The following is a 25,989-nucleotide window of genomic DNA, read 5'->3' as shown; positions in this document are numbered from 1 at the left end:
GTGTAGCCCCCGTGACTACAAAACTCTTTTGACTTTGAAAAAGTTTATTTTTTAAAAGAAAAAGAATGAAATGATTCATTTTATGGTGACCTTCAGATTCCAAAAAGGCGCTTACAGGCTTTTAGGATTCTGCCACTTCCATTTTTCTTCTTCTTCTTCCTATCCTCATGAGCTTCAGCAATATCATCCATTATCGGAGACGAAATGGTGAATCCCTGATCATGAATCCTGCAATACTTGTCAGAAACTGATGAACATCTTCTCATTGAGAAAGCTCTCTTCACTTATTCAAATGTTGATGTAGTTGTGTTCTTGCTCCCTTGTCTTTCTAGTCTGAATCTGTTTGCTGAAGCTGCTGATGAAACAGAACAAGCCCTGCTCAATTTCACACCACTAGGAATATTATTGTTGTTGTTGTTTCCCTTCATATTTTCTTTATTGGCCATGGCATCTTCATTCTCATCATGGGTTTCTTGGTTCTTGCGTTGTTGGCTTTTGGACATGGATTCAAGATCTATATAATTTTATTATAATTAAGTAATTTAATAAAGAATAGGGATAATTATTGTTATACCCAAAAAAGAAAACTATTTATCATTGGATACCCCATTACTTTCATACCCCTTGTTTTTAACTATCTCGCATATTTGATACCATTAGAATATATATAATATATTCTGATGGTATCAAACAGTTTCTCTCAAGCACTGTCTCTTTCTTCTTGAATCGGACAAAAGAAACAAAAGTATGCACATGAACTTATGATTCATATATATCAATTAAATATTTTAGCAATTATTCTCTATCACTAATAATTACTATTTTACGAAATTGACAATGATAATCGGCTAGCCATATTAAGGAAGACATATATTGATCAAATTTCAAGACAATTTTTATAAAACACTATTTTCATTCGATTACAATTTCTTAATATGTATACAAATGTAAAAAGATGGAGAGTACAATTTCTTACAAAGAAGATAAACTTTAAGGAATATTTTGCAACCACACTAGGCATTTAAATTGTGAGTTATGGCATATTAAACAAAAGAAACTTTTGTCAAGTTGCATGCTTGATATATTTTAAAAATTACATAATTGAAGTTTTCTAATATTCCTTTTGAAATTTATTCGCTAATAATATTTCAATATGATACATCTTGTAATGATAATAATATTGGATGAATACACACATTATTCATCGATTTGAGCTTGCGCTTTTTTCTTTAATTTTTTTACAACTTATGACACACTTATTATAATATTTTTAAAATATTTGTACTAATTAATATGAGATACACATGCAACGCACGTATTTGAAAACTAGTATAAATAAATATAGCAAAGTAGATATTAAAGAAACCATGACAAAATATTTTAAAGAAAAAAAAAGAATAATAACTTTAATAAAATAATATGATAATCAAAATATAAAAAATAATAAATAGTAATAAAAATCAAAAAATAAGAAACTACACAAGAAAAGATAAGTAAAATAATACCTTATTACTTACTAAACTTCTCCTACGCATGTCTTAGGACAGGTCATATAACAACAATGTTAAGTTGAAAAACAGGGTACGTCAATCATTTTGACCCAATTAGGATGCCAATAAGTATTTATTTGTCAATTTAACATGTACATATTCAGATGTCTGATAACATTATTTTTCGGTACCAAATCCTTTAAATGAGAATATAATTGGCATCTCTATTGGTCCACAAAATGTGATTATTACAAGAACGTAATAATAGTACTATTTCTATGATATAACTATATAGTCTTTCTTTTATAACTTTACCTAATATATTTTTAATATAATTTTATAAATAGAATTTAAAGAGAATTTATTGTATGCAGATTTTATCCTTCAAGATATAAATACTATTTTTAATAAATTCTCTAACTCAAGTAAAACAATTACAAAATAGTCCAAAAAAAAGTGGACAAATCAAGAAAAAATGCATGACAAAGCACACTAAAAAAAACAGAACTATCACTACGACAAATAATATATAATCGAAGTGCTAGAAACAATAAACAATAACATAAATGGAATAACAAGAAACTCCCAGAGTATTACTATGACTACTAATATGAAAGACAAAGTGAAACAACTATTAACTACCTAACTAATCTTTTACCATAATAGCATCCTTCAATCTCATATTTAAGATTATATTTTCGACAATAAGTAAAAATTGTCAACATCTCACACCTCCACTAATGTATGCAGTTCTTTTTCATACGTATGAATCATCTAATTTTAAACATCAATCTCAATATAGTCATTTTCGCAACTTTTGACATAAAAGCTCTTAACCACTAACTTTGTAAAACTTGCTTTCCAAGTTTTGGTGCCACCTCCATCTCCATCCCTATATCGTTGATTGATTTTCGGAATTTGGCAGCCCATCATTTAACAGAACCAACCCTAAATTTACTAGTACTATTCCTACTTCAAAATTCACAGCAAGAGAAGAGGTTCTTACATTTGAACGCCATGGCTGTGAAGTTAACAGAGTACGAATTGGCCTGCAATTGTAACTACAAACTCTACGATGTCGTTCTGGACGACACCGAAATCGAAACCACCGTCACTGCTGATCCTTCTGTTGTGTCCTCATGGATCAAAAGAATTGAAATCGAAAACGGATCCCGTCTCCACCGCTTGATCGTAGGGCTTGACATCGAGTGGCGCCCAAACTTTAACCCCGTCGCCACTATCCAGCTGTGTGTCGGAGACTACTGCATCATCTACCAAATTATCCACTCCAACAACATTCCCCGCCGACTCCGAAAATTCCTGAAGAACGACGACTATAGATTCGTTGGGGTTGGTATTCGTAGTGACGTGGACAAGCTGTGGGAGGACTATGGACTTGAAGTGTCGAACACGGTTGATCTCCGGGAGTGGGCGGCAGAGGAGCTGAACAAGAAGAAGCTTCTCAATTCGGGGCTTAAAGGTTTGGGGAAGAAAATTGCGGGAATAGAGATTGAGAAGCCCAAGAATGTGACAACCAGTGCTTGGGATCGGCGTTGGCTTAGCCGTAAGCAGATATGTTATGCTTGCCTTGATGCCTATCTTTCATTTGAAGTTGGGAGGGTCTTAAGTGCTTGGTATTAGAATATGCTTATCTTTCCCTTTATTAAAAAGTAACCCAAGAATATATATATATATATATATATATATAAGTAAAATACACCAGATATCGTTTTCTTCTACTCAAATTGTATGTGCGCATATGAAACTATTTCCTCTATTTTGTGTTGACTCCAGTTTACTATCAATCCATCTGGATTATGAGAGATTTGATTTTGTGTTCCTTTGTAAATACTAAATAGTATTATTTTAGCTAAATGATTTGTACACAGGAGATTGTCCTCTGATTTCTTTTACTATTTGATGCTTCTTCTATTTCGATTATCGTATTATTTTGCTATAGCCTTATCTGACCGCTTATTATACTTTTATTGAGCCGATGGTCTTTCGGAAACAACCATCCTACCTTGGTAGGAGTCAGGTCTGCGTACACTTTACCCTCTCAAACCCCACGTTGTGGGATTTTACTGGGTTGTTGTTGTATTATTTTGCTATAGTTATTGTTTAGAATAATTTGTCAAAATTGGTATATTTGTATTAGACATCTAGGATGGGAAAAGGGTAAAACTCTATTAGATTACAATGTTTCAAAGGGGTAACTTGATTAAGGTTTGTAACACTCTACTTCAAAGGGTAACCTTTTATTCATCAAACAGTATTGACATGCTGTGTTTGTTGGACTCTTTAAAAATGTCATCGGGTGCGTATCGGATCCTTCATGCATTTTTGGAGGATCGAACACAGGTGCGGCATCATTTTTTGAGAGTGAAGAGTGAAGACTAGAAAAGTTGATTTATAAGTGTTGTACATTATACATTTTGGTTTACAGATTGTTCAAAAACAAGCTTTTACTCATAAAAATGTTAGCCTGTCTGCTCTTAAATGAAATGTCATACTTATAATCTCGTTTACAAAAATCTTGGGGAAATGTGCTCAGCACTACAAAATTGTGTAACCTTCAACAAGATTGAGGCAAGGAGTCTAGGATTGAATTGCCTTTCTCCACTTCTTGATCATTTTTAACAATTAAAAAATTGTCCACTGTCTGATTTTGATAGTTGTGATAAGGATTGGCTATAATATTGTTTTGTGCTTAATAGTTCATGGCCTCATAATGATGGATCCTGAGTGAAATCAAATGAAGCCTTGGTACTTCCATTTTTGTCTTCATTGTCTGATGTCCACATTCTTGTTGATATTTCACTTATTTTAGACTCATTTTCCTTTTCCTTTATTCAATATCTAGATACTTTAATTTGCTTTTTCTTTTGTTTTTTTGGACCCATGTTCTCTCAGAAGTTCATCTCACTTTCCCATACAATTGTTACGTCACTATTATAACTACTGGCAAGGCTCTGAATTGAAATGTCATTAGTTTATGCCTAGATTTGGATCTCAATCAGCTTCCTTATAGTCAAACATGTGAGTTTGACTTTGACAGTTAGACAATTAGGAGTTAAGCATCTAAAAATAATAGAACACTCAAAATTTGAACTTAATGACAACCAAAAGTACCTACCCTCTGTTACCCCAATTATGAGATTTTACCCCAATTATGAGATTACACCGGGTGAGATTACACCGAGTATGTTGTGGTTGAAATTGAACAAATTACCTCAAACCTTAACTTGCACCTATTACTTCTAAAGATTATAAGACCCCACTTTTATGCTTATTATTACAAAATTTCTTACCTGAGACCTGAGTGCCATTTTAATAAGAAGATCTCCAACCCAGGCCAAAAAAGAAATAAGACATATACATAAAGAAGTTCACCAAAGAGAAAGATAAAATGCAAAAGATTTAACATTCTCAAGATATAAGTAGGAGTGGCTACATACACATACAAACTTTTCTTCTTATACCAGTCAATTCAGAGTGAGTTGAGCGAATTGAACTGAACTCACACCTTCCGGCTCAAACTATATATGCAAATGCAAAAGAAAATAAATACTATAACTATATAATAGTTCATATCCGTTCTGAACTCGTGTACTTTAAATCTTGAATTCTCTCCACTCATGAGCTTGGCCAAAGTGTTGGGTAATGGGGATTTGGAGTAATGAACAATATAATAATACTCCATATGTTCTTCATAGTGTAGCCCCAGTGACTACAAAACTCTTGACTTTGAAAAAGTTTATTTTTTAAAAGAAAAAGAATGAAATGATTCATTTTATGGTGACCTTCAGATTCCAAAAAGGCGCTTACAGGCTTTTAGGATTCTGCCACTTCCATTTTTCTTCTTCTTCTTCCTATCCTCATGAGCTTCAGCAATATCATCCATTATCGGAGACGAAATGGTGAATCCCTGATCATGAATCCTGCAATACTTGTCAGAAACTGATGAACATCTTCTCATTGAGAAAGCTCTCTTAACTGATTCAAATGATGATGTTGTTGTGCTCTTGCTCCCTTGTCTTTCTAGCCGAAATCTGTTTGCTGAAGCTGCTGATGAAACAGAGCTAGCCCTGCTCAATTTCACACCACTAGGAATATTGTTGTTGTTGCCTTTCATATTTTCTTCATTGGCAATGGCATCTTCATTCTCATCATGGGTTTCTTGGTTCTTGCGTTGTTGGCTTTTGGACATGGATTCAAGATCTATCATATCATGAAAAACGGTGTGATTTGGGCTAAGATTCTCATTGGTTTTGTGGGGTTGGGGGAAAGATTGGAGATCTGAGAAATTGTTGGATCTTGATTTATTGGTTCCATTGATCTTGGTGTACCCATCCATTTTCTCTTTTGACTTAAAGCTATCCAAGAAGATGTGTGTGTTATGTATGCATAGATATATGATGTGGAAATGAGGTAGAGATAGGTTTTAAGGGTTGGAAAGTATGGTGAGGACCAAAAAAAAAAAATGAAGTTGATTGGAAGGTAAGCTGAGATAGATTCACCTCTTCACATAAAGTGACAACATCCTGTGTAGATAAGGACGTATATTGGCTGGAATCATGTATATGTGTTTAAAAAAATACTAAATAAATACAAATAATAAAATTTGAAGGTATATTTCAAACTCGAACCCCTAATATTGGAATCATGGATCCGCCTAGGATATAATCTGTCAATTATTGACCAAGTAAACGGGGTTTGTACACTTTGGGGTTTGGCATGAGTGAATAATAAACGATGAAGTAACTTTATGTGTGAAATGCTTCATTTACCCTTTTTTTAAAAAGAATTTGTAGCTCTGCACATGTATGCTGCTTAGGGAAAATACATATATTCGTTGTTTGCCTCAAATTAAATAATGTAGCACATGAAAATATTACTACACCACTTAGGCGTGCTTCATGAAAATATTAATGTTTATGAATGATACTGCTATGATTTATACAGTAGTTCTTTATATATATAATCTTTAAATATATATAAAAAAAATACGTTTGAATTTAAATTGAACATTAATTAATTTAATTATCGTAATACGAATCAAACCTTGAAAAAAGAGAAGGTATAATAATTAATATACAAGGTGATGGTGACAGTTGTTTCTGTGAGAGGAGTTTCGAGAATAGTATTGCCCATAATGGGAAGAGTCATTTAATCATCAGTTTTTTACACAAGATAATACACCTGTCTTCTACTTATAAGTTTCTTTTTTCTTCTAGTTTTAAATATAGTTGACTGATCTATGTATATTACCTACTATGTCAATTCAATAATTTATGCATGTGGGTTTGTATCACTTCTCTTGGTGAGTACAAATATCAATAAAGACACGTGGCTGAGGCTGACACTTCAAAATAAGAATGAAGTTTTGGGTAAATTATTGTCCCCTTTATTAAAGCTATTCTATATACATTGTTCCCCTAATTGAAAAGAAATAGATGGACATATCCTTCTCTATTAATTAACCCATAACTTCATTGTTATATAGAATGAGTTGTTTTAATTAAAGAATAGCACCCCTAGTACAATATTCTTGAGTTCAAATTTGAACTCTCGAAAATAAGGTAAAACATTTTTTTGTTTTTTGCTCCAACAAAGGACACTTGCTCGAACATTTGTTTCTATTTGGTTTTGAATAATCCGAAGTATTCTCTAAATTTAACAGCTCTAGAGAGTCGAAAGCAACAGATTCACCCTATCTTGAAAGAGTACCATGATATTAAGAGAAGCATCTCTTGTTGAAATATAAGTACAAAACGAAAATAAAACACTTGCTCTGCCGGTGGCATTAGAGTAAGTTGTTCTATTAAGGTAAGAGAACTATCAATATAAAAACATTTTCAACAACCAAAGAGAGACCTCATGAGTCATGAGGAAAAAACGAACAAGGAAATATTAGCACAACAAAGAAAAAGAAAAAAATCGAATGCTCAAATTTTAGTTCAATTCAATTGCGCTAAAGTTGATCGACTTACGCTATAAATGCACAAGACTTTCTAAGTTCAACCTAACAAAGTTATTCCATCTCCGTACATGATCATATTGGGAAAAAACTCTGAGTTGGAGAACAAGTAAAAGGCAAACAAAAGTCTGAACAAAAATGAAATAAAATAAGTCCTATAATGTTGATAGAGGGGCATAATTTGATGCTGCCTTTATGGTCACACAACTTGGTAAGTCTCCGTGGCCAGCAGTGTTCTTTGAGAATGCTTGGGAGTGGCCCCACCTTTTAGAGGCAGAACGTTGACAACCTGAAATTTTAAACCAAATCGTGTTACCAGATAAAACAACCAAATCCGGGCACATGGTTATTGGACCTGGAGTATAGTGAAGAAAACAAAGGAACACACCAATTTCAATTACAAAAGTATCAGCTGACAGTGAAGGGAATCTAGGATATTCAGTATAGATTTCTATAAAGCAATAACACTTCTTTCCTAGTAATCCGGAAAAAATTAGGGGTCTATAATTAGAGTTGATGTTACTAATATCATCATTCAGCAAAACAATTGCTGTCTAAATTTTCTATAAACAAGATCGACTGCATAGAATCACAACACAGAAAATTCCATGAACACTGTATTAACAGTTAAGATAACAAGAGGTAAAGCATAACAACCACAAGAAGAAGACACTCTCATGAAAATGAAAAGGTATAATAGCAGATTAGATATAATGATTGCATGCAAATAAATCAAAATAGCAACGAACATGTGGCAAGAGCATCAGATAATCTCCAGACACTAACTGCCTAATGGTCAGCATAAAGTGGGGAAAAATTAGAGCCACACCACCTAAACACCAAAATGACTGAGCAATATCACATGGAAGATTAGGAGCAAACCTTCACGTCACTGAAGGTTCTCGAGGAAGTTAACTGTGCAGAAATTGGAAAGAAGACCGACGGATCAGCTGCTGGAACAACAAATTCTAGTGCTCCACTGCAAAGTTTCCAAACTTTCACGTTAGAAAGACTGAAAGACAAACAAGCCTTAATGGCTGTGTGCTTCGATCGAACAAACTTTAACATAAGCTAACCTGCGGTTCGAATTGTCAATGAGAAGAACAGACCACTCCAAAACAGAATTTCTGGAATCGTACCTGCGATTCGAGGGTGAAAAATATTTAATTCTACATAGAAACTTTTGACAATCTGTACAGCACAATCCAGCAGATCCATACAAGTTCCCAGTCAAAAAGGTCAGTCAATCATCTATGACTCAAAAAAGCACTTAATATTATATCTTTGGTCAATTCAAATCGGGGCCTTGGCCAACTACAATTAGGTCTATCAATAAGGTCTATGAATAAAGGGATGAAATTATACATTCTGCACTGCATTTTGACTGAGTTACCATTTTCCTCAATATTATCATACCACACAAGTACAACAATACAGATCTAACTGCAACCAGTGGCCCAAATACCATTTACTTTTTCATGTCAATTTTTCTCTACACTCAATTTCACTTAAGCACTACATACGTTCTACCAAACAATCTTATTTAATAATTCTTACGAGGTGCAACCAAAATGAATATAGCAGTTCATATTTCTTCTTCAAGGAAAGCAACCGGAATTGAAGCTAGCATCGGAAGGAATAACTAAGTGACATTCATCCCTCCTTTGAAGAGCCACGTGATGTGTGAACTTTCCAAACCAATGATTCTCCAAAAATCCTATCTATATGCAACTACATGAAATAATAAACATGAAGCAACTGCTTCGCTCTGACCGCAGAGGTGCAAACTAGGCATTTTTAGAAGCAATAAACAAATTAGCATCTTAGAAGTAGCATGGTCTTCTATGCAAAGGCCATTTCAGGTTTGAAAGCCTCTATCATAAGAAGATCTATGTAAGATTCAGTTTTAAAATCCAGTGAGAATTAAAACTAGCAAAAGAATAAAAGCTTAAGTTAAAAGAACACCTCCACTCTCCGTCTATCTGTTGTATATTTGGAGCCTCCCTGAGAGCTGGCAGGGGTACAGAAATTACAACATTTTGTAGATCCATCTGTGCGGGGGTTTCATACTCGATATTCACATAGGTTTCGCTTCCAGAAACTGAAGGCCAGCAGTTAACTGAGACAAAATATTTGAATCAATGATAAAGGATAACAATTAATTAAACACAGAAGACAACACGGAGATTTAGAGAAGCGTCAACTGAAATTCATGAAGCTTACTTGTCAACGGCAAAATTGACTCATCTGTGCTTTGCATTCTCCACCTCAAAAGACTAACACCATCACCACCTTGACCTGTGGGAAATGGCCTATTGGGATCTTTAAGGCCCAGAATATTTTCATTTGCAAACAACTCCTTGCTCATGTTTGGGTGTGCTTTGAAGAGGATTGCTGGATTACCACTGGTTTCAATCTGAACATATAGTATGGAATGAACAGTAAACCACACTATCACAAAATTCACAAGCAAAGCAAATATGAATACCTTCTGAGGTCAGATAGACTTCCAAATGCAGAGCTAGAGAGTCCAGTTTAGACAAGCATTTCAAATGGAAAGGGGCCTAGGGAGTCTTCAGCTTTATTATAAAGAGTGCATGCCGGACGTGTTTTACAAATTTTCTTAGGGAGAAGTCATATATTCCAAGGAAACGCGGAAAAAAACTATTAGGTTCATCTTTACCCTCTTTCAAAATTTCAAATGCTTGCCAGTCGCATATCAAATGCAATCAAATGAGTAGAGCTGGAAACAGTGTTTGGCTGCAGAGGACATAAATGATGAACTCTGCTTCACCAAGGACGTCTACATATAACTAAAATTGTTGACATTGGACATTGGCATAGTCTCGACAATGTTAGACTTTTTCCTAGGAGCCTCAGCATACTTGAAGAGAGAGAGAGAGAGAGAGAGAGAGAGAAAGGACCTGCACTTGGATAAAAGCATCTTCTTGGTTCAGAATTTGAAGAGACAAAGTACCCTGGACAACAAAATTGCTGACACCACCGTCACGCTTTAGTGTTACATTAATCTTCTCTTCAACAGTCAACGTGACGGGATCAGTTAGTGGAGCAGCAGCTGGTTTGGCCTGACCAATGATTGGCCTCACATCCTCAACAATTACTTCACCCTCAGCTTTTAGGGATTCCAGAAATTGGTTGGCCTTCTGTGTTTTACCCAGCTGCATACCAAGACCTTTCGGTGGAGCAGATGCAGATGCAGCTGGACGACCTGATACACAAAATTGCCATTAGCTACATCTTCATAATTGGTTTCCAATCAATTCTCTAAGGTTCTCCAAGAGAACCTGCAAATTTGATATTCCAAAGGATAGAGTTTTTAGGCAAGGGTTTTCTAGGAATTCTTGATAATTTTCTGGAGTGTGTCACATATCAACCTTCTACATTCTGCGAGGAAAATTTTGGAAGAAAGTTGTGTGTTCTCCTTCTCCTTCATTTTCATTCTTCTTAATCACCTATAAAAGCATATCTTTTTCATACTATATTCTTTTGGATCATCCCTATATACTCAATTCAACATTTATTAAAAAGGATGGCTTTTTCCTTCACATCAAAATTGTACGTACTGCTTCCCTACACAGTACGTGCACCTATAACATCAAAAGGGTATGTCTGCAGCTTAAAGACATGTGTAACCTAGGAAAAAAAGAACTGCACGAGCAAACATGCAAAAACGGTTGATGCACCCCCTCTATAGAGATCTAGCAACAAGCTAAAGACACATCACATTGATAGGGTGAAACAAATACAAACCCTTGGATTTGGTGGAAAATGTGTCCACATCAGGGCTTAGACCAAATCCAGAACCACTACCAAAACCACTGCCTCCTGTGTTAGATATGCCTGAGTCGCTGCCAAAGCCAGTATCGATTCTTCCAGAACCCATGGATTGCAGTGACATGAAACCTCCTTTGTCACCTCTATTCTTCTCGATCTGCAAAGTAAATGTGTAGAAAATTATGTCAACAGTACAATCAAATAGACCCAAGACATGAAAAAGGGAATAAATTAAACATTTAGCACAGCTGACATGTGACTTTTGAACTACCTTGCTTTTGTCAATCTCACTGGCTTTACGCTTCATGACATCCTTAGTTTCATTTATCTTGTTCTGTAAGACTAACTTGTGTAATCTCTCCTCGTGACTCTCCATTTCACAGTACTGCTTGACTTGTGTAACTGTAACATTTTCCTTGTGTCCAAGAGAGATCACTTCATCAAATGCAAAAATAAGCTCAAAAGCTGTCCTGCCAATTCCTTCCTCATCTAGTGAATAAGAATATTCAGGCACCTAATAACGGTCAAGGAATTTCCCAAACTTTTCCATTTGCAGAAAAATCTCTAGTAGCATGCACATGAAAACTTGCTTATTTATATTTATTTGGACTGAATTTGGAGTTACATCTTGCAGGTTAGAGAAATTAAAAAATATTCTTTTTAAAAGCAGTTATTCTATGAACAAAAGCGGATAAAGACAATCTAATGCTGAGAAGAAAGGATAATCTAACTTCAGTATCAGAGGAAGAGAAAGGATACTAGTTTAGACAGCAGCCTCAGTGTCTCCAAATCTTCAAGAATGTTGCTCTGTTTGTTGGTCACAAGGAGCAAGTACAGAGATTCTATCGGCTGGTAAACATATCGCACATTTTCAGTCTCAATATATGTATGCTGCTTTCCTATACCAACCAATTTGGGAAAAGCTGCAAGATATCCTTCAATTCTTATACGAGACATATCAACAAATTGCCTCGAGACAAGAGCTGCAGAAGACAATGAGATGATTTGGTCAATATGGGTCAGTGGCAAATCCATCCTATTACATGAATAAAAGAATATTGGACATCAACATGCAAGAAATGGTTGAATAACACATCCCAAGTCCTAACACAAACAAACAAACAAAAGAAGCTGCTTCTGTAAGAGCAGAAAACCAAATGAACTATCAAATGGGCAGAGTCATGGGACTACTGATACACAAGAGGGATATCATAGTGACAGAAGCTCTTACACCTTTCAAATGAAAAAATAAGAAAGAAAACAATTCTGACCTAGACCTATGGAATTAGAAGATAGAAACATCACAGTTAAGTGAAAAGCCAAAGTGAGGAAATAGAACCCTTCGTGGTTCCAACAATTTGACCCTCCCCCAGCTTTGTCGTAAGTGTACCACTACACTCGAACACAGCAGCTACAAAAGACAAGCAATTACAACTATGTTCTAATTTTTTAGAAGGTAGACATTATCTCTTTTCTGCCCTTTACTTTCTAACTTAAGTTTGCATTCCATGTTTTATTGCTTTCTTCTACATAACTTTCATTTCCTTCCCCTCCCCTTCTAGGAAAATATTATTTTATATTTATTAGTCACACCAATACTACTACTAAAGAAGAACATAGCAGTTGCGGCACAAATACTTGTCTTTTCTCTTCTCTCTTCTTTCTTCTTCTCTCAATAAGAAGAATACCACAGGAAGCCTGTCAACATTGTTTTTTCTTTTTTTGATGGGCAGAAGCCTGTCACATTTCTTTTAATGATAGTCTTATAAACTCCCAATTAATTAAGTAGGAGAAAACATTACTACTTCCTAAAAGCAGTCCTATGTGTTATAATTCTTTTCCCGCACTTTTCTTGGAATAAATGTCTTCAATAGGTAACCACCAAATATTACAACGACCAATACAGTAGCAACACACCAAAAAGCATCATAAGAAAAGTAACACGCCAAAAATGTCTTCTTCCATGAAATAACAGTCGTTTATAAAGACAAATATATTATTTGGAAGACAAGTGTCAACCATTACAAATAATCAAATACAATGATACCAACGTCACCTCGGCATCTTTGCAACTAAGACTGATTAAAAAAAGCGAAATGTTGAAAAACTCTTTTCAATTAAATGATTAACTTGAGACATTCCAACTCCTTTATAGAGTACTTCACTGCACATTATTCAGCCTAGTCTTTGTTGCAAGCTCACATTTTACATGTCCAAAATAACATGTCTTAGAGGTTATTTATACTTTGTGCCTCTATCTATAACTTAATGGAACTATTTCCTCTGCCTTTAGTGCAATTTTTACATTTGACTTGAGAAGTTTTACATATTAATGTGAATGAAACGGCAACTTCTTTTAATGTCAAATGTTATTTCGAGCTTCAGTGCCCGTTTGGATTGGTTTATTTTAGGTGTTTTTAAGCGAAAATAGCTTTTAAGCAGTTTTGAAGTGTTTGGGTAAAATTAAAATGTGTGTACAAGCACTTATTTTTAAGCCAAAAGTCATAAGTTAGAAATTCTAACTTATGACTTTTGGCTTATAAGCCATAAGCCAAAAGCCAATCTAAACAGGCTCTTAGACTCCAAGAGCATTCTTCCACAAAAAAAAACACTTTTTCTAATGAAGAAAACACTTTTTTATATCTACAAACTCTTTAATCTTAACATTCCCATTTTTCCATTGAAAGTATGCTATTTTTAAACTCTATTTCCAATCAAACACATAAAATGTAAAGGAGGAGTAGCAATTTTTGCCTACATGCTCTGACTTTAGTAGAATTCCGCCATATAAATCATCAACTAACATCACACTAGTCTCCACAAACCAGATAATTCCAGAAACATATGTAGAATGTGACATACCTTTGCCAGATTTAGAAATTATGGAAGCCGCTAGAACAACCTGCACAGCATATTAGGACAACGGTATATAGTTATCACTGCAGTGTTCTTCTTAGCTAATAATCTCTAAAAAAAAATTAAAAAAATGACAAATCATTCAAATCTACACAACTATGTTGATACAAATTTATCAGCCGAAATATTACCATCTTTGCTGCTTAGTAGATTTTGTTGTATCAGATCCTAGGCAATAGATCGTATACCACCTGGATTTTGAACGCAAACTCAAAAACGTAAGAAGCATCAAAAAAATTCCAAACAACCGACAGATGAGTATATACGAAATTAGAACATCATTCACTTCATAGACATCAACAATGCGATAAGTTTTAGGAACAATTAAATACGACATACACTGCTAAAACGGTGAAATCAATGCAAATTGATCGGATAAGGTACAGATTGTTTGACAGATGAGTATACACGAAATGAAAACAGCATTCATTTCATAGACATCGGCAATGCAATAAATTTCAGAAACAATAAACTACGACAGCAGACTGTACAAAATCACTAAAATTACAACATAAAACGGTGAAATCCACGCAAATTGATCGGATCTTCGTACAGATTTGAGAGATAAATAATTTGAAAAATCAGATCGGACAGTAACAAATCCTTAGATCTAACGACAAAAATCGAAAGTAAAAAGTTGCAGAAAGATCAACTAGTGAGGAGAAGTATTCAGAGAAATCGGCAGTTACCTTGCTGAAGATTGAAGAATGTTTAAAGAGAATATAGGCTCTCCAGAAACTTATATATGACCCGGCAGTTCAAGATCTGCGAGGACACTACTTATTTTCCTTATTTTTTCTTTTCAATTAATTAAAATTGAAGCAAGCTCGAAAACTTTTTCTAATTTGCAAAAATTGCAATTTTACATTTTTTATTTATAGAATTTCATATTGGGGTGCACATATTAATTGTAATGTCAAATAATTTAACAGATTACATAATTACTTATGATAAAAGGTGGAGTAGATGATAATCTTTATTAGTAATTTATAATAATATATCTCATGTAATTTAATAAAAATGTGGTCGTGGAGGGTAAAATATAAAGTGCACGTAAATTTTATCTTAATTTCAAAAGTAAAAAAATTATTTTCGATAGACTCTCAAGATCTTTATTAATAATTTAATTAATTATATTGCACTCATACATTTAATTATGTTAATTAATGTATTGAAATCTAAATATGACTATTTAATAAATTTAGTAGAAGTATTGATAATCAACCGATGGTCACCTGAGTTAAAGAAAATTAGATTTAAATCAATAATGTCCACTCAAGCCATATGCAAAACCAAATTATTGTGTGCTTTTATGTTAACTTTGAGAAATCGTGAACGCTCATTCGAGTTGATTTGATTTTTTGCAAATAAAATACATATTTTATTAACAGGCGAAGATCCAAATAGCGGTTTAGTAACACTACAAAGAAATGTGGTTATAAAATTAGAACAATTAAGTATTTCAAATTGGATGCATATAAAAGACTTTCTCAAAGACTATTTTTATTATTGTACTATTAGAGGTAATACTTTTGACTAAGAACTAGGAAAAAGCTACTTCATAAACTACCCGGATCTTTAGGGAGAGAAATAGAAGAAAGATGGTATAAAAGATAAGGAGTCCGTTTGGATTGGCTTTAAGTTGGTCAAAACCAACTTAAAGCCCCTTTTTAGCTTTTGGACGTGTTTGCCTAATACTGACTTTAAGCCATAAAGTTTTTAAAGTCAGTCAAAAATGAAAAGTTAGGATTCCTAACTTTTTTTTTCTAAAGCGCTTAAAGTCATTTTCTTTGACCATGGAAATTACTTTTATATCCCTTATATTTTAACTAAATTCCAAATTACCTTTTTTTATTCTTTTAACCCTAAAATTCACATCATAAGCACTTTTATCCAAACACTCAACTGCTTATTTATAAAAATAACTTTCAGCATTTCAAAGTTCTAAAATCACTTCATACATAAAAGTTATTTTTTTTAAGCTCATCCAAACGGGCTCAAGGTGTAATACAAGCTCCTACAGCCTTATGGTCTGTAGGACAAAAAATTCACCATATAATGAAAATATTACAAGAAAAATGTACTAATATACAAATACAGAAATAATTCAAACAGAATGATGAATTTTTGTAAGACAATGATATATACAACTCAGAATTATGATAGAGAACCACGTAAGCAAAAGAAATACAAAAGACGATCTTCTTATAATCAAAAGCCACATAGACATAAAAAAAATACTACTTACGAAGATCCTCAGCCAAAAAGTCTTATCTAAATAAAGATAGACACATTAGAAAATACAGAAACGATAGAAATTATAAAAAAAAATAGAATGTTATACTTGTGGTAGCATAGAACATTTAGCAAACATATGTCTTAAAAGAAATAATAGTAAAACTTGAAACTCTCAATTAGTAGAAAAGTTACAAGAAACCTTATTAAATGTAGATGAGTATATATCAGACACTGAAAGCATATATTCTATCATGAGTATTGAGGTAGAGGAAAAAACTCAATCAGAGTCTTCTGATTCTGAAGAAGATAATTTAATAAAGGAAATAGGCCTAGAGAGAAGAATGTTAAATTTAGATGATCTACAACTAAGTACCATGATGAATGTAGTAGAGGAATGTATTCATAATTTTGAAAGATACAAAGGAATTGATAGTAATCAATGTAGCACATGTAAATGGTACCCTAATAAAAGTAATAGAGCTAAGTGTCAAAAATGTTACATGGAAGCATGTATCACGTGCATAGAAGATAAATTAAACATAAAAGTGAGTAAACAATAAGAACAAACACAAATAAAAGATTCAGCTATTAATTTACGATTAATAACCCTAGAAACAAGACTTAATGAGGTAGAACAGAGACTAATTACCCTAGAAAGAGGAAAACAAAAGATGAATTTAGACGAAACTTGTACACAGGGAACTATACATTTAGACAACATAGAAACTAAACTTATGAATATTGAAGAAAATAATACTAGTCTTATATGTAATGAAGACAAAAAATTAGAACAATAAAAGTATTAGCCAGAGTTAGGATTAAAGACATAGAAATAGAAACCTTAGCACTTGTAGACATAGGGTGCACTAGTTGTCTTATAAATAAAAAGATACTACCAACAAAAGTATTAAAAACATTTAAAGAACCTGTATCAGCAATACAAATGGACGGAATATATAACCTTATAATCATTACATAGAGAAAGCTCAAATAAGTTTTATTAATACATGCAATGAATTTTACAAACCAACATACAACATGTACAAAATACTAGCAAAGGATTTAGATATCAAACCTAATTTAGTAATAGGATTACATTTCCTTATACAAAATAATGGAAATTGTTTATTTTCTAGAGATGGAATAATGTTATTTAGAAATACAGCTTATACTCCGGTACAAACGATACAACCTCCTACAAAAGGAAGATTCCAAATTAAAGACGTAACACCTCCTACTAAAGATCCAACTCTATGTTGTGACGACTACGGAGACACAGGTATTTGTTCCTCTTCACAATATCTATATTAAGAACGTGAAGATTATTTAGAACAATCATACCTAGAAAAAGATTATACCTTAATAAATGTAGAAACGAAATTCTATAATTTTCAGAAAGGAATAAATATGATAGGAATGATAAAAAATTCTAAAGATTTATATAGCATAGTAGCAATATTAGATGAAATGGAAATAATTGGTGAAAAAACATTAATACATTGGGGTTGTAATAAAATCATGTGTAAACTAGACATAATCAATCCGGAATATACCATAAAAATAGCCTCTATAGAAGCTAATAATGAAGACACAGAAGAATTTAGTAAACAAATTAAAGAACTATTAAAATTATAAGTGATAAGACGATCTACCTCTAAACATAGATCTGCTGCATTTATGGTAAGGAACCATAGTGAGCAAGTAAGAGAAAAATGTAGATTGGTAATAAATTATAAAAGATTAAATGATAATACTAAAACATATGCATATATGCTACAAGACAAAAATGAATTAATTAATAGAATACAAGGTAAAAAATTATTCAGTAAATTCGATTGTAAATCTGAATATTGACAAGTAAAAATACACCCAAAAAGCATCGAATGGACAATATTCACTTGTCCAGAAGAACATTTTGAATGGCTCGCCGTGCCTTTTGATTTAAAAACAGAACCGCCTATTTTTCAGCGAAAAATGAACGATATGTTTGGAGACTACAAAAATTTTGTACTAGTTTATGTAGATGACATTTTAGTATTTAGTAAAGATATCTAAGAACACTTAGGACACCTATAAATAGTTTTTAGATTATTTGTAAAATAGGAATAATAATTAGTAAAAAGAAAATGAAATTATGTAAGACACATATTAATTACTTAGGAGTAACCTTAGGAGATGGAAAAAATAAAGCTCCAACCACATATAGCTAAAAAGGTACTAGATATGCCAGATAAATTAGACAATACAAAAGATTTACAAAAATTCTTAGGCCTTGTAAATTATGTTAGAAATTTCATTCAAAACTTAAAAAAAATAGCAGCACCTTTATATGCAAAAACAAAAAGTAAGAGTCAAAAACACTTTAATGTGGAAGATATTAAATTGGTAAAACAAATAAAAGAAAAGGTTAAAAATATACCAGATTTAAAAATTTCCTTAGAATCTGATTACTTTATAGTCCAAACTGATGGAAGTCAGTTAGGGTGGAAAGCTGTTTTAAAAGCCAAACCTAATAAATATAGTAATAAAAACAAAGAAAAATATGTGCATACCAAAGTGGTAAATATAAAGAAAAAAAAATATGAGTAGCATGGACGCCGAAGTATTAGCAATAATATACGGGTTAAATAGCTTTAAGTTATACATCCTAAATAAAGATGAAGTATTAGTACGAACAAACTGTGAAGCAATAGTTAAATTTCATCAGACAATAAATAGTAAAGCTAGTAGTAAAAGAAGATGGCTAAACTTTATGAATGTTATATCCATCTAATATAGTTTTTGAATATAACAACAACAACCCAGTGAAATCCCACAACGTGGAGTCTGAAAAGGGTAAAGTGTACGCATACCTGAATCCTACCAAGATAGGACGGCTGTTTTCAAAGTTTTTGAATATGTTAAAGGAAAAAAACAACTATTTAGGTGATAAATTAAGTAGACTACAACTCAAAACTAACTGATACAATGTTCTTTCAGCATGAGACCAACTGACCAATAGCCAGCAGACAAAGGCAAGGGCATAGCCCAACCAGCCTCATACACACAGACTCTATTAGGTAAGATTAATTTCAGACCTCAGAGTACGGTAGTCATGATGGAAAGAATTTACTTCGATAAATTTAATTTAATTTTCTACCCTCAGTGTAATTTATCTTTTAGAATAATACCATAATGTACTTTAGACAAAACTCAAAAATATTTAGTAGACAATCTTTGGATAGCTTATAATAAAAAAGACACTAAATATTTTATCGCAGCTAATAATGCATTATGTCAATACTTCTCTGATAAAAATAGAGAAAATAAGTTTAAATACTATGTAGTTATATATGGTAAGACAAATGGTGTTTTTCAGACTTGAATAGAAGTAGTAGACTCAATAAACGGGGTTAAAATCCTTTTTTCAAAGGCTTTAATAATTTTACCAAAGTTTTAGACTATGCCAAAGGGATGCGTGGGCCAAACTATTATGTTTCTCCAGTTCTCAGACAAAGTCCCACCCAAACTCCTCAATACAACATTCAGAAAGACACAAATAAGATAATTTTCTGTGATCATTGTTCTACCATGACTGAGGCTTTCAAAAGACTCAATACCAAAAATGAGGCTCTTATTCAAGAAAACATGAGACCCATGAAGCAACTCGAGACTTTTCAAGGTAAGTTTGTTCCTACGATAAATACAAGTACTCAGACCCCAGATATGAGTTCTCCATCTCAACCAAAAATGGATCAGAAGGGTGTGCATTCCCCTCTGAATGCTAAGAAATCTACTCTATCAGATCAAAATACAGTTAGTCTCGTTCAAACTATAGCCGGTAAAGACATGTCAAATCCGTTAATGGTTGTCACTTTGCCAAAAAATGAAGACAAGGGATCTTCTTCCTCTTGAAGACGATTACCAAAATCCTTTCAAAAAGACAGTTTTAGAAAGACTATAGCTTAGAAAAAGAAAAAAATGACAAAATCGGAGCTATAATTAAGCAGACTTTAGAACAATTCTTTATAAATCAAGGATAAGATAAGCATATTATTAGCAAAGACAATCCAAATACAGATAATGATAGACTGGTTCCAAACTCAAACGAAAATGCCAACACCAGTCTCATCAGAACTCCAAGTTCATTTACTCTATTGCCTTGCATAATCTGGATACTTAAGCTCTGGAGACATTTAGAATACAAAGACAATGATGATGCAGCTAAAACAATAAATATATGTCTAAGATCAAGATGCTAAAGAGACAAGATGGTTGTAAATTGCAGACCAATAATGTAAAAAGTAGTACATAGTGTACCATGTGGGCATGCCCACAAATGTCTTGTAAGTGCTGTCACTTTATCACTACCATCCAATGAAAAAACTGTTAACAAGCACGCGTATGTCAGTCAGTCAAAAAAAGTAATTAATAATGCATGTGATGATGAGGCCCACTAAGCACCTGATGCATATTATTAAAGGAATCTCATAGGTTGTCGGCCATCAATAATTGGGCCACGTAGCGTGTCTTAAACCTTTCGTTTCCTATTTCTAAGGTGTATATAAGAGATAGTTGTATGAGTTAGAAAGATAGATTGAAAAAAAATAGAAAAACACTTAGAAGAAAAAGAAGCCTAAAAAACCCTCAACATATTATTTCCTTTCATGTACAATAATCCTAACCTTCAACCAAACATCCCTGGCTTGTAATAAAGTTTGAATAATAACAAGTGTGTTTGTATAAAGTTTTCAACTTCCTTGTCAAGCTCTTCGGGGTTTCTGAAAAGGAAACCTCTCTCCGTCGATTCATTTAAGTTTGATGATGTTTTATCTCTAAATCCCTCCAAAATATGTTTAGTATATTGTTATTTTATGGTTTTCATATGTAAACTATTCTACAGTCATAACTATTTACCCTTAATATATGATTAACTTCTGAACTTTTTAATAACAACGATAGATTAACCTGTAAATTTCTAGGACTCCTGGTCTTGAAAGTCCGTTGTAAATAAATGACGTATTTATTGCCAGACATATATCCGAGGTGTGGTTAAAAAAAAAGTTATTAAGAACATAGGTTCCTAAAAAGAGATGAACAGGGTAATTAAAAAAAAGAGTAAAAAAGGGGATATTCGGGATTTACATACCAAACAGGCATGATGAAACTAAAACAAGAGAGGGAGTACTGAGTAGAATTTACAACTTATTTAAACACAAAAACTAAATCATATCTTTTTATCCAAATTAATTAATTTGGTGTATTAATTTGGTATCAGAGCGAGAAGTTTATAGAACAAGATATGTGTATACCCTTCAAGAATAATCAAACTTTACGAGAAACAAAAAGCAAGCTATAAAAATCGTATACGGAATATAAGTGGCTTAATTATACCAAAGAGGATAACTATATACTAGAATATTTAATAGACACCATATCACGTTTAGAATATAAGTTAGTAATACAGCTCAAAGCACAATCAAAAAAATTATGAAAAGACATCCTTCATATAAAGACGTGCGATTTAGCTATTGATTATTATACCATGAATATAGAATAAAACGGACTGCCTTACAACTAAAAGATAAGTTAGAAGATTATTTGAAAGTAGTAAAAACAATAGATTATTTAGATAGAAAATATAATAGTTTTAGAGAAGAGCGAAAGTTAAAGGAGATTTTATAAGTGCCGTAAAGTGGGAAATACAGAGTAGTGAAAGTGATATAGACAATAGTAATAATCGAATTGGTTGGTGTGAGATGCGTATTAGAGAAAAAACTTATCAGCTTGGTTAAATCTATGCAAAATCAACCTTTATTTCAACACTTTCGACGAGTTCATAGGTAGCTTCAAGAAGAATTGCATCATAAATCAGAAGTAATAAAAACAGAAAAGGACCTAAGAGAAATTTTAAGCTTATCATCTGAATCAGATACAGATCCATATACAATATACTTATACAGACAATTAGAAGATCTAGAAAGACAAGTTAATTATTCTAATATTCAGATAAATAGTACAGAAAAATACTTCTTTCTATTCCATAAGGATAATATTCATGCCATTAGAATATATGAAGAGAATCAGATTAAGACAAAATTAGATACACGAAGAACGAAAATATAGATTTGAATTTAAAAAGAATCTTGCCTGATTAAGAAACCAGTTAGATAAACCGATTTTCAGATACTACCTTATTCTACAGAACTCTATACAAAGAACAGACGAAGCTTAGAGTTGCATTACTTCGAGAAATTTCTAGCATACAAGAAGACATTAGATTTAGTACTTATAGAGTAGAATTATACGAAGTAATTTAGAAAGTTGGCTCCTTAGGATAACAAAATAGATTCATTAAAACATTTTGAATACTTAGATTTACGAATACATCCTAAAAAGAAATACAAAGCTTTATAAAAACCAATACTACTAGGTGTAATTTTGCACTAGGAGAACACATATTACATTCGGAAGATAAACATTACAATACCTTGGTAGATCTAATTATAAGTTTTAGCGATAACGTTCATATAAAAGATAAAATTATAATAAGACTGTTAGAGACCATAGAAGCTACTTTAAACAAACAAAGTAAGATACTAACTAAATTAGAACAAAACTTTGATTTCTTTAAATCTCAACAACTAGAAGTCGACAAAAAAATTCAATAACTGAATACAAAGTTTAATCTCGAAAAAATATCTACAAAAATAGAAATAGAAAAGTTGGTTAAGATAATTATTGAAAGACAAAAAGAATTAGAGATAAAGAATACCCAAGTAGTAACCAAGATTACAGAACAAGTTGAAGTAATAACTATCGAGATAGGCGACTTAAAGGAAATAATTAAAAGACTAGAGAACATCTCGCTTTCATAAGCGAGGAAGGCATAAATTACAAAAAGACCTTAGAAAATACAAAAAAGTATCAACCAGAACCAGTAGGTTTGTCAAATAAGATAATATTAAAATAAAATAACACAATAATAGCATTATTAATAGAATTAAACATAAACATATATAAACTAATAAAGAAAAAAATGACCTGAAGTCCAAATTTTTAAAAACACTAAAATAGATGAATTAATTACTCAGTTAAAGAAAGTAGAAAAAACTCCACCAAAAGAAAAACAAACTATAACCCAAAAATCGCAAAAATGGACTTTCTTTCAACTAGACCAAGAAGTACAGTTGAAGAAGACAGACAACAAATAAGTTTCTTGGATAACAGGATAGTTAATAATCTTATTTCTAGAATACTATCACGAAGACACTCTAGTAATGAGCAAAATCAAGAATTAAACGAAATAATAGACGTTGATAGAGATTTACAAATCTTTCAACAAAATCAACTTAAATTATTAAATCCTAAAATGTTATACAATGTAAAATGCTTCTCTAGGGATAATCAATTATATAGACATTATAGAGAAGAACATATATCTGCAATAGGAGAAAATTTTGCTACTTTAAATTTAGTAAATCCGGCTTTTATAAAGACCATTAAAAACCCCATACTTATGTTAATGCATATGGGATTAATAGTCATAGGAATAAAAGGATTAACTAGAAAAAATTTAGGATCTAAAGTTCTAATAGTATTATATGATGATAGATGGTCAGACTTAAAGAAATCTATAATATGATTAATAGAAGTAGATATGATCAATAAAGGAGGAATATTTTATATCAACCCAGACTTTCTGATTTATTTAAAAAAAATTGAAAAACATATTGAAATAGGAATTCAGACTAAAGGTTACAAAGAAATGTATAATGGAAATAATTTATTAACGTGTGTTGGTTTTATAGGAGAAATGACCCTAAGTAGTAATACCAAGTTTAAATTACAAGTAAATGATGTAGTAGAGGTAATGGGAAACAAGGGTGTCAAATTAATAAAACCAATAAAAATAATTCCAGAAGAATATGCAGGATTAGAATGGAACCTATATAAACTTAGTAAACCAAAAATATTTGCACCAGAAAATTATTTAATGTATATTAGTTCTAAAGGAGAAACGTCAATAAGATTCACCAACTATAATTACACTAGCCAAAAGGAACTAGATGATACCGAAACAGAAAGGACCATAGACACAGAGCAAGAAGAATTTATGAATATTGAACTAATACAAGAAGGCTATGAAGTAGACAATGCTACAGAAGAAGCAAAAATACTATATAAAGAAAATAATCATACATTTTTTAAATGCAAATGATGCAAAAAGGGTAAAATTGATATAATAGAAATAATTGAACATTTTAGACTATGTAAAGAAAGAGATAGCATATAGAACGGAAGAAACAAAATGTGTAGAAACAAATTCTGACCAAGAAGAAGACGACATAATATCACCAGTAAGTCATAAAGAACTAATGAACGAAACAAGTAGTGCTCATAGTGCTAGCCCTTTTCAAAGGACAAGTGAAACACCGACTGTTGGCTATAGTACAAGCAATCTGCCGAGAAAAGCTTGGTCTACATGGGTTACAGAAATAAAAAAATATTAAATCAGCAGAACGACGAATGTCAATAGAAGAGCCTATTAGACTACAAGAAAGAGTTAATAAAGAAAAAATACTTAACATAGCCGCTCATGATCCACAAATGTGGAATACTGTTATAAATGTATGGAAAGGAATAGTACTAGTAGACTTCATAAAAAGCTATCCTAACACAGATGCAAAAACAATGTATAAATATTTAGAAACCTTTTTGGGAGAATCATGTAAAGCAGCATGGAAAGCCTTTAGAGACATATTCTCAAGAATTCCAAGAATTAATAAATTTAGGACCAAACCCATATAATTTCACAAATAAAATAAATGTTTTATTAACAGGCGAAAACCCAAATAGCGGTTTAGTAACACTACAAAGAAATGCGGTTGTAAAATTAGAACAATTAAGTATTTCAAATTGGATGCATATAAAAGACTTTCTCAAAGACTATTTTTATTATTGTACTACTAATGGTAATACTTTTGACAAAGAACTAGGAAAAAAACTATTTCATAAACTACCTGGAGCTTTAGGAAGAGAAATAGAAGAAAAATGGTATAAAAGATAAGGTGTAATACAAGCTTCTACAACCTATCTATGGGACGAAAAATCCAACATGTAATGGAAATACTACAAGAAAAATGAACTAATATATAAATACAGAAACAATTCAAACAGAATGAAATGAATTTCTATAAGACAATGATATATATATATATATATATATATATATATATTTCCAGCTTCACTTATATTTAATGTTATAAAATAAATTTTAAAAATTGTTTATTCTTCAATGTTTTTCAGTCTTCAATAAGTTATCTTAATTTATAACTGTTATTTACAACATGTGGCCATTTCCATGGCGTTGTACTTAAAGTTAATCACTTTTTAAATATGTACTGTGACTATTTAGTTTTGAATTATAAATTTCAGACTAGACGAAGACTTTTGAATTGCACATTACTTGTCAATTTAAAAAGTGTCCAATTTTGTTACTATTCTTATAGTTATAAACAATGGTAATCGAATCAACTCATGAATTTATTAAGAGGCTTTTTTAGTTTTTCTATTGTTCTTATTAATTGG

At 32.1% G+C, this 25,989-nt stretch overlaps 2 protein-coding genes across 2 annotated transcripts; one reads left to right on the top strand and one right to left on the bottom strand.

Annotated features, from left to right (window-relative positions):
* Positions 1-2,296: 2,296 nt before the first annotated feature.
* On the top strand, positions 2,297-3,449 carry LOC129884612 (3'-5' exonuclease-like). The gene has a single exon (XM_055958896.1). The coding sequence runs from the start codon at positions 2,508-2,510 to the stop codon at positions 3,129-3,131; it is 624 nt and encodes a 207-aa protein (XP_055814871.1). The 5' UTR covers positions 2,297-2,507; the 3' UTR covers positions 3,132-3,449.
* A 3,964-nt stretch (positions 3,450-7,413) lies between these two features.
* Positions 7,414-14,976, bottom strand: LOC129885902 (coatomer subunit delta). The gene is made up of 12 exons (XM_055960377.1): positions 14,871-14,976; positions 14,313-14,372; positions 14,128-14,167; positions 12,025-12,248; positions 11,537-11,779; positions 11,242-11,422; positions 10,395-10,699; positions 9,694-9,886; positions 9,436-9,589; positions 8,547-8,609; positions 8,353-8,449; positions 7,414-7,759 (listed from the first exon to the last, which is right to left on the bottom strand). The coding sequence occupies exons 2-12, from the start codon at positions 14,313-14,315 to the stop codon at positions 7,670-7,672; spliced, it is 1,593 nt and encodes a 530-aa protein (XP_055816352.1). The 5' UTR covers positions 14,316-14,372; positions 14,871-14,976; the 3' UTR covers positions 7,414-7,669.
* Between the last annotated feature and the right edge of the window lie 11,013 nt (positions 14,977-25,989).

The sequence above is a fragment of the Solanum dulcamara genome, chromosome 4, assembly GCF_947179165.1.
Source record: "Solanum dulcamara chromosome 4, daSolDulc1.2, whole genome shotgun sequence".
In the NCBI taxonomy this organism is placed as follows: Eukaryota; Viridiplantae; Streptophyta; class Magnoliopsida; order Solanales; family Solanaceae; genus Solanum; species Solanum dulcamara.
The sequence above is the reverse complement of the archived record's forward strand: the minus strand, read 5'-3'. Positions and strand labels throughout refer to the sequence as shown.

Coding starts and splice junctions, on each gene's coding strand:
- LOC129884612 (XM_055958896.1), top strand. CDS start 2,508: ATGGCTGTGAAGTTAACAGAGTACGAATTGGCCTGCAATTGTAACTAC.
- LOC129885902 (XM_055960377.1), bottom strand. Junction 9,590..9,693: donor GTCAATTTTGCCGTTGACAA/GTAAGCTTCATG, acceptor ATTTTGTCTCAG/TTAACTGCTGGCCTTCAGTT. Junction 8,610..9,435: donor CAGATAGACGGAGAGTGGAG/GTGTTCTTTTAA, acceptor CTCGAATCGCAG/GTACGATTCCAGAAATTCTG.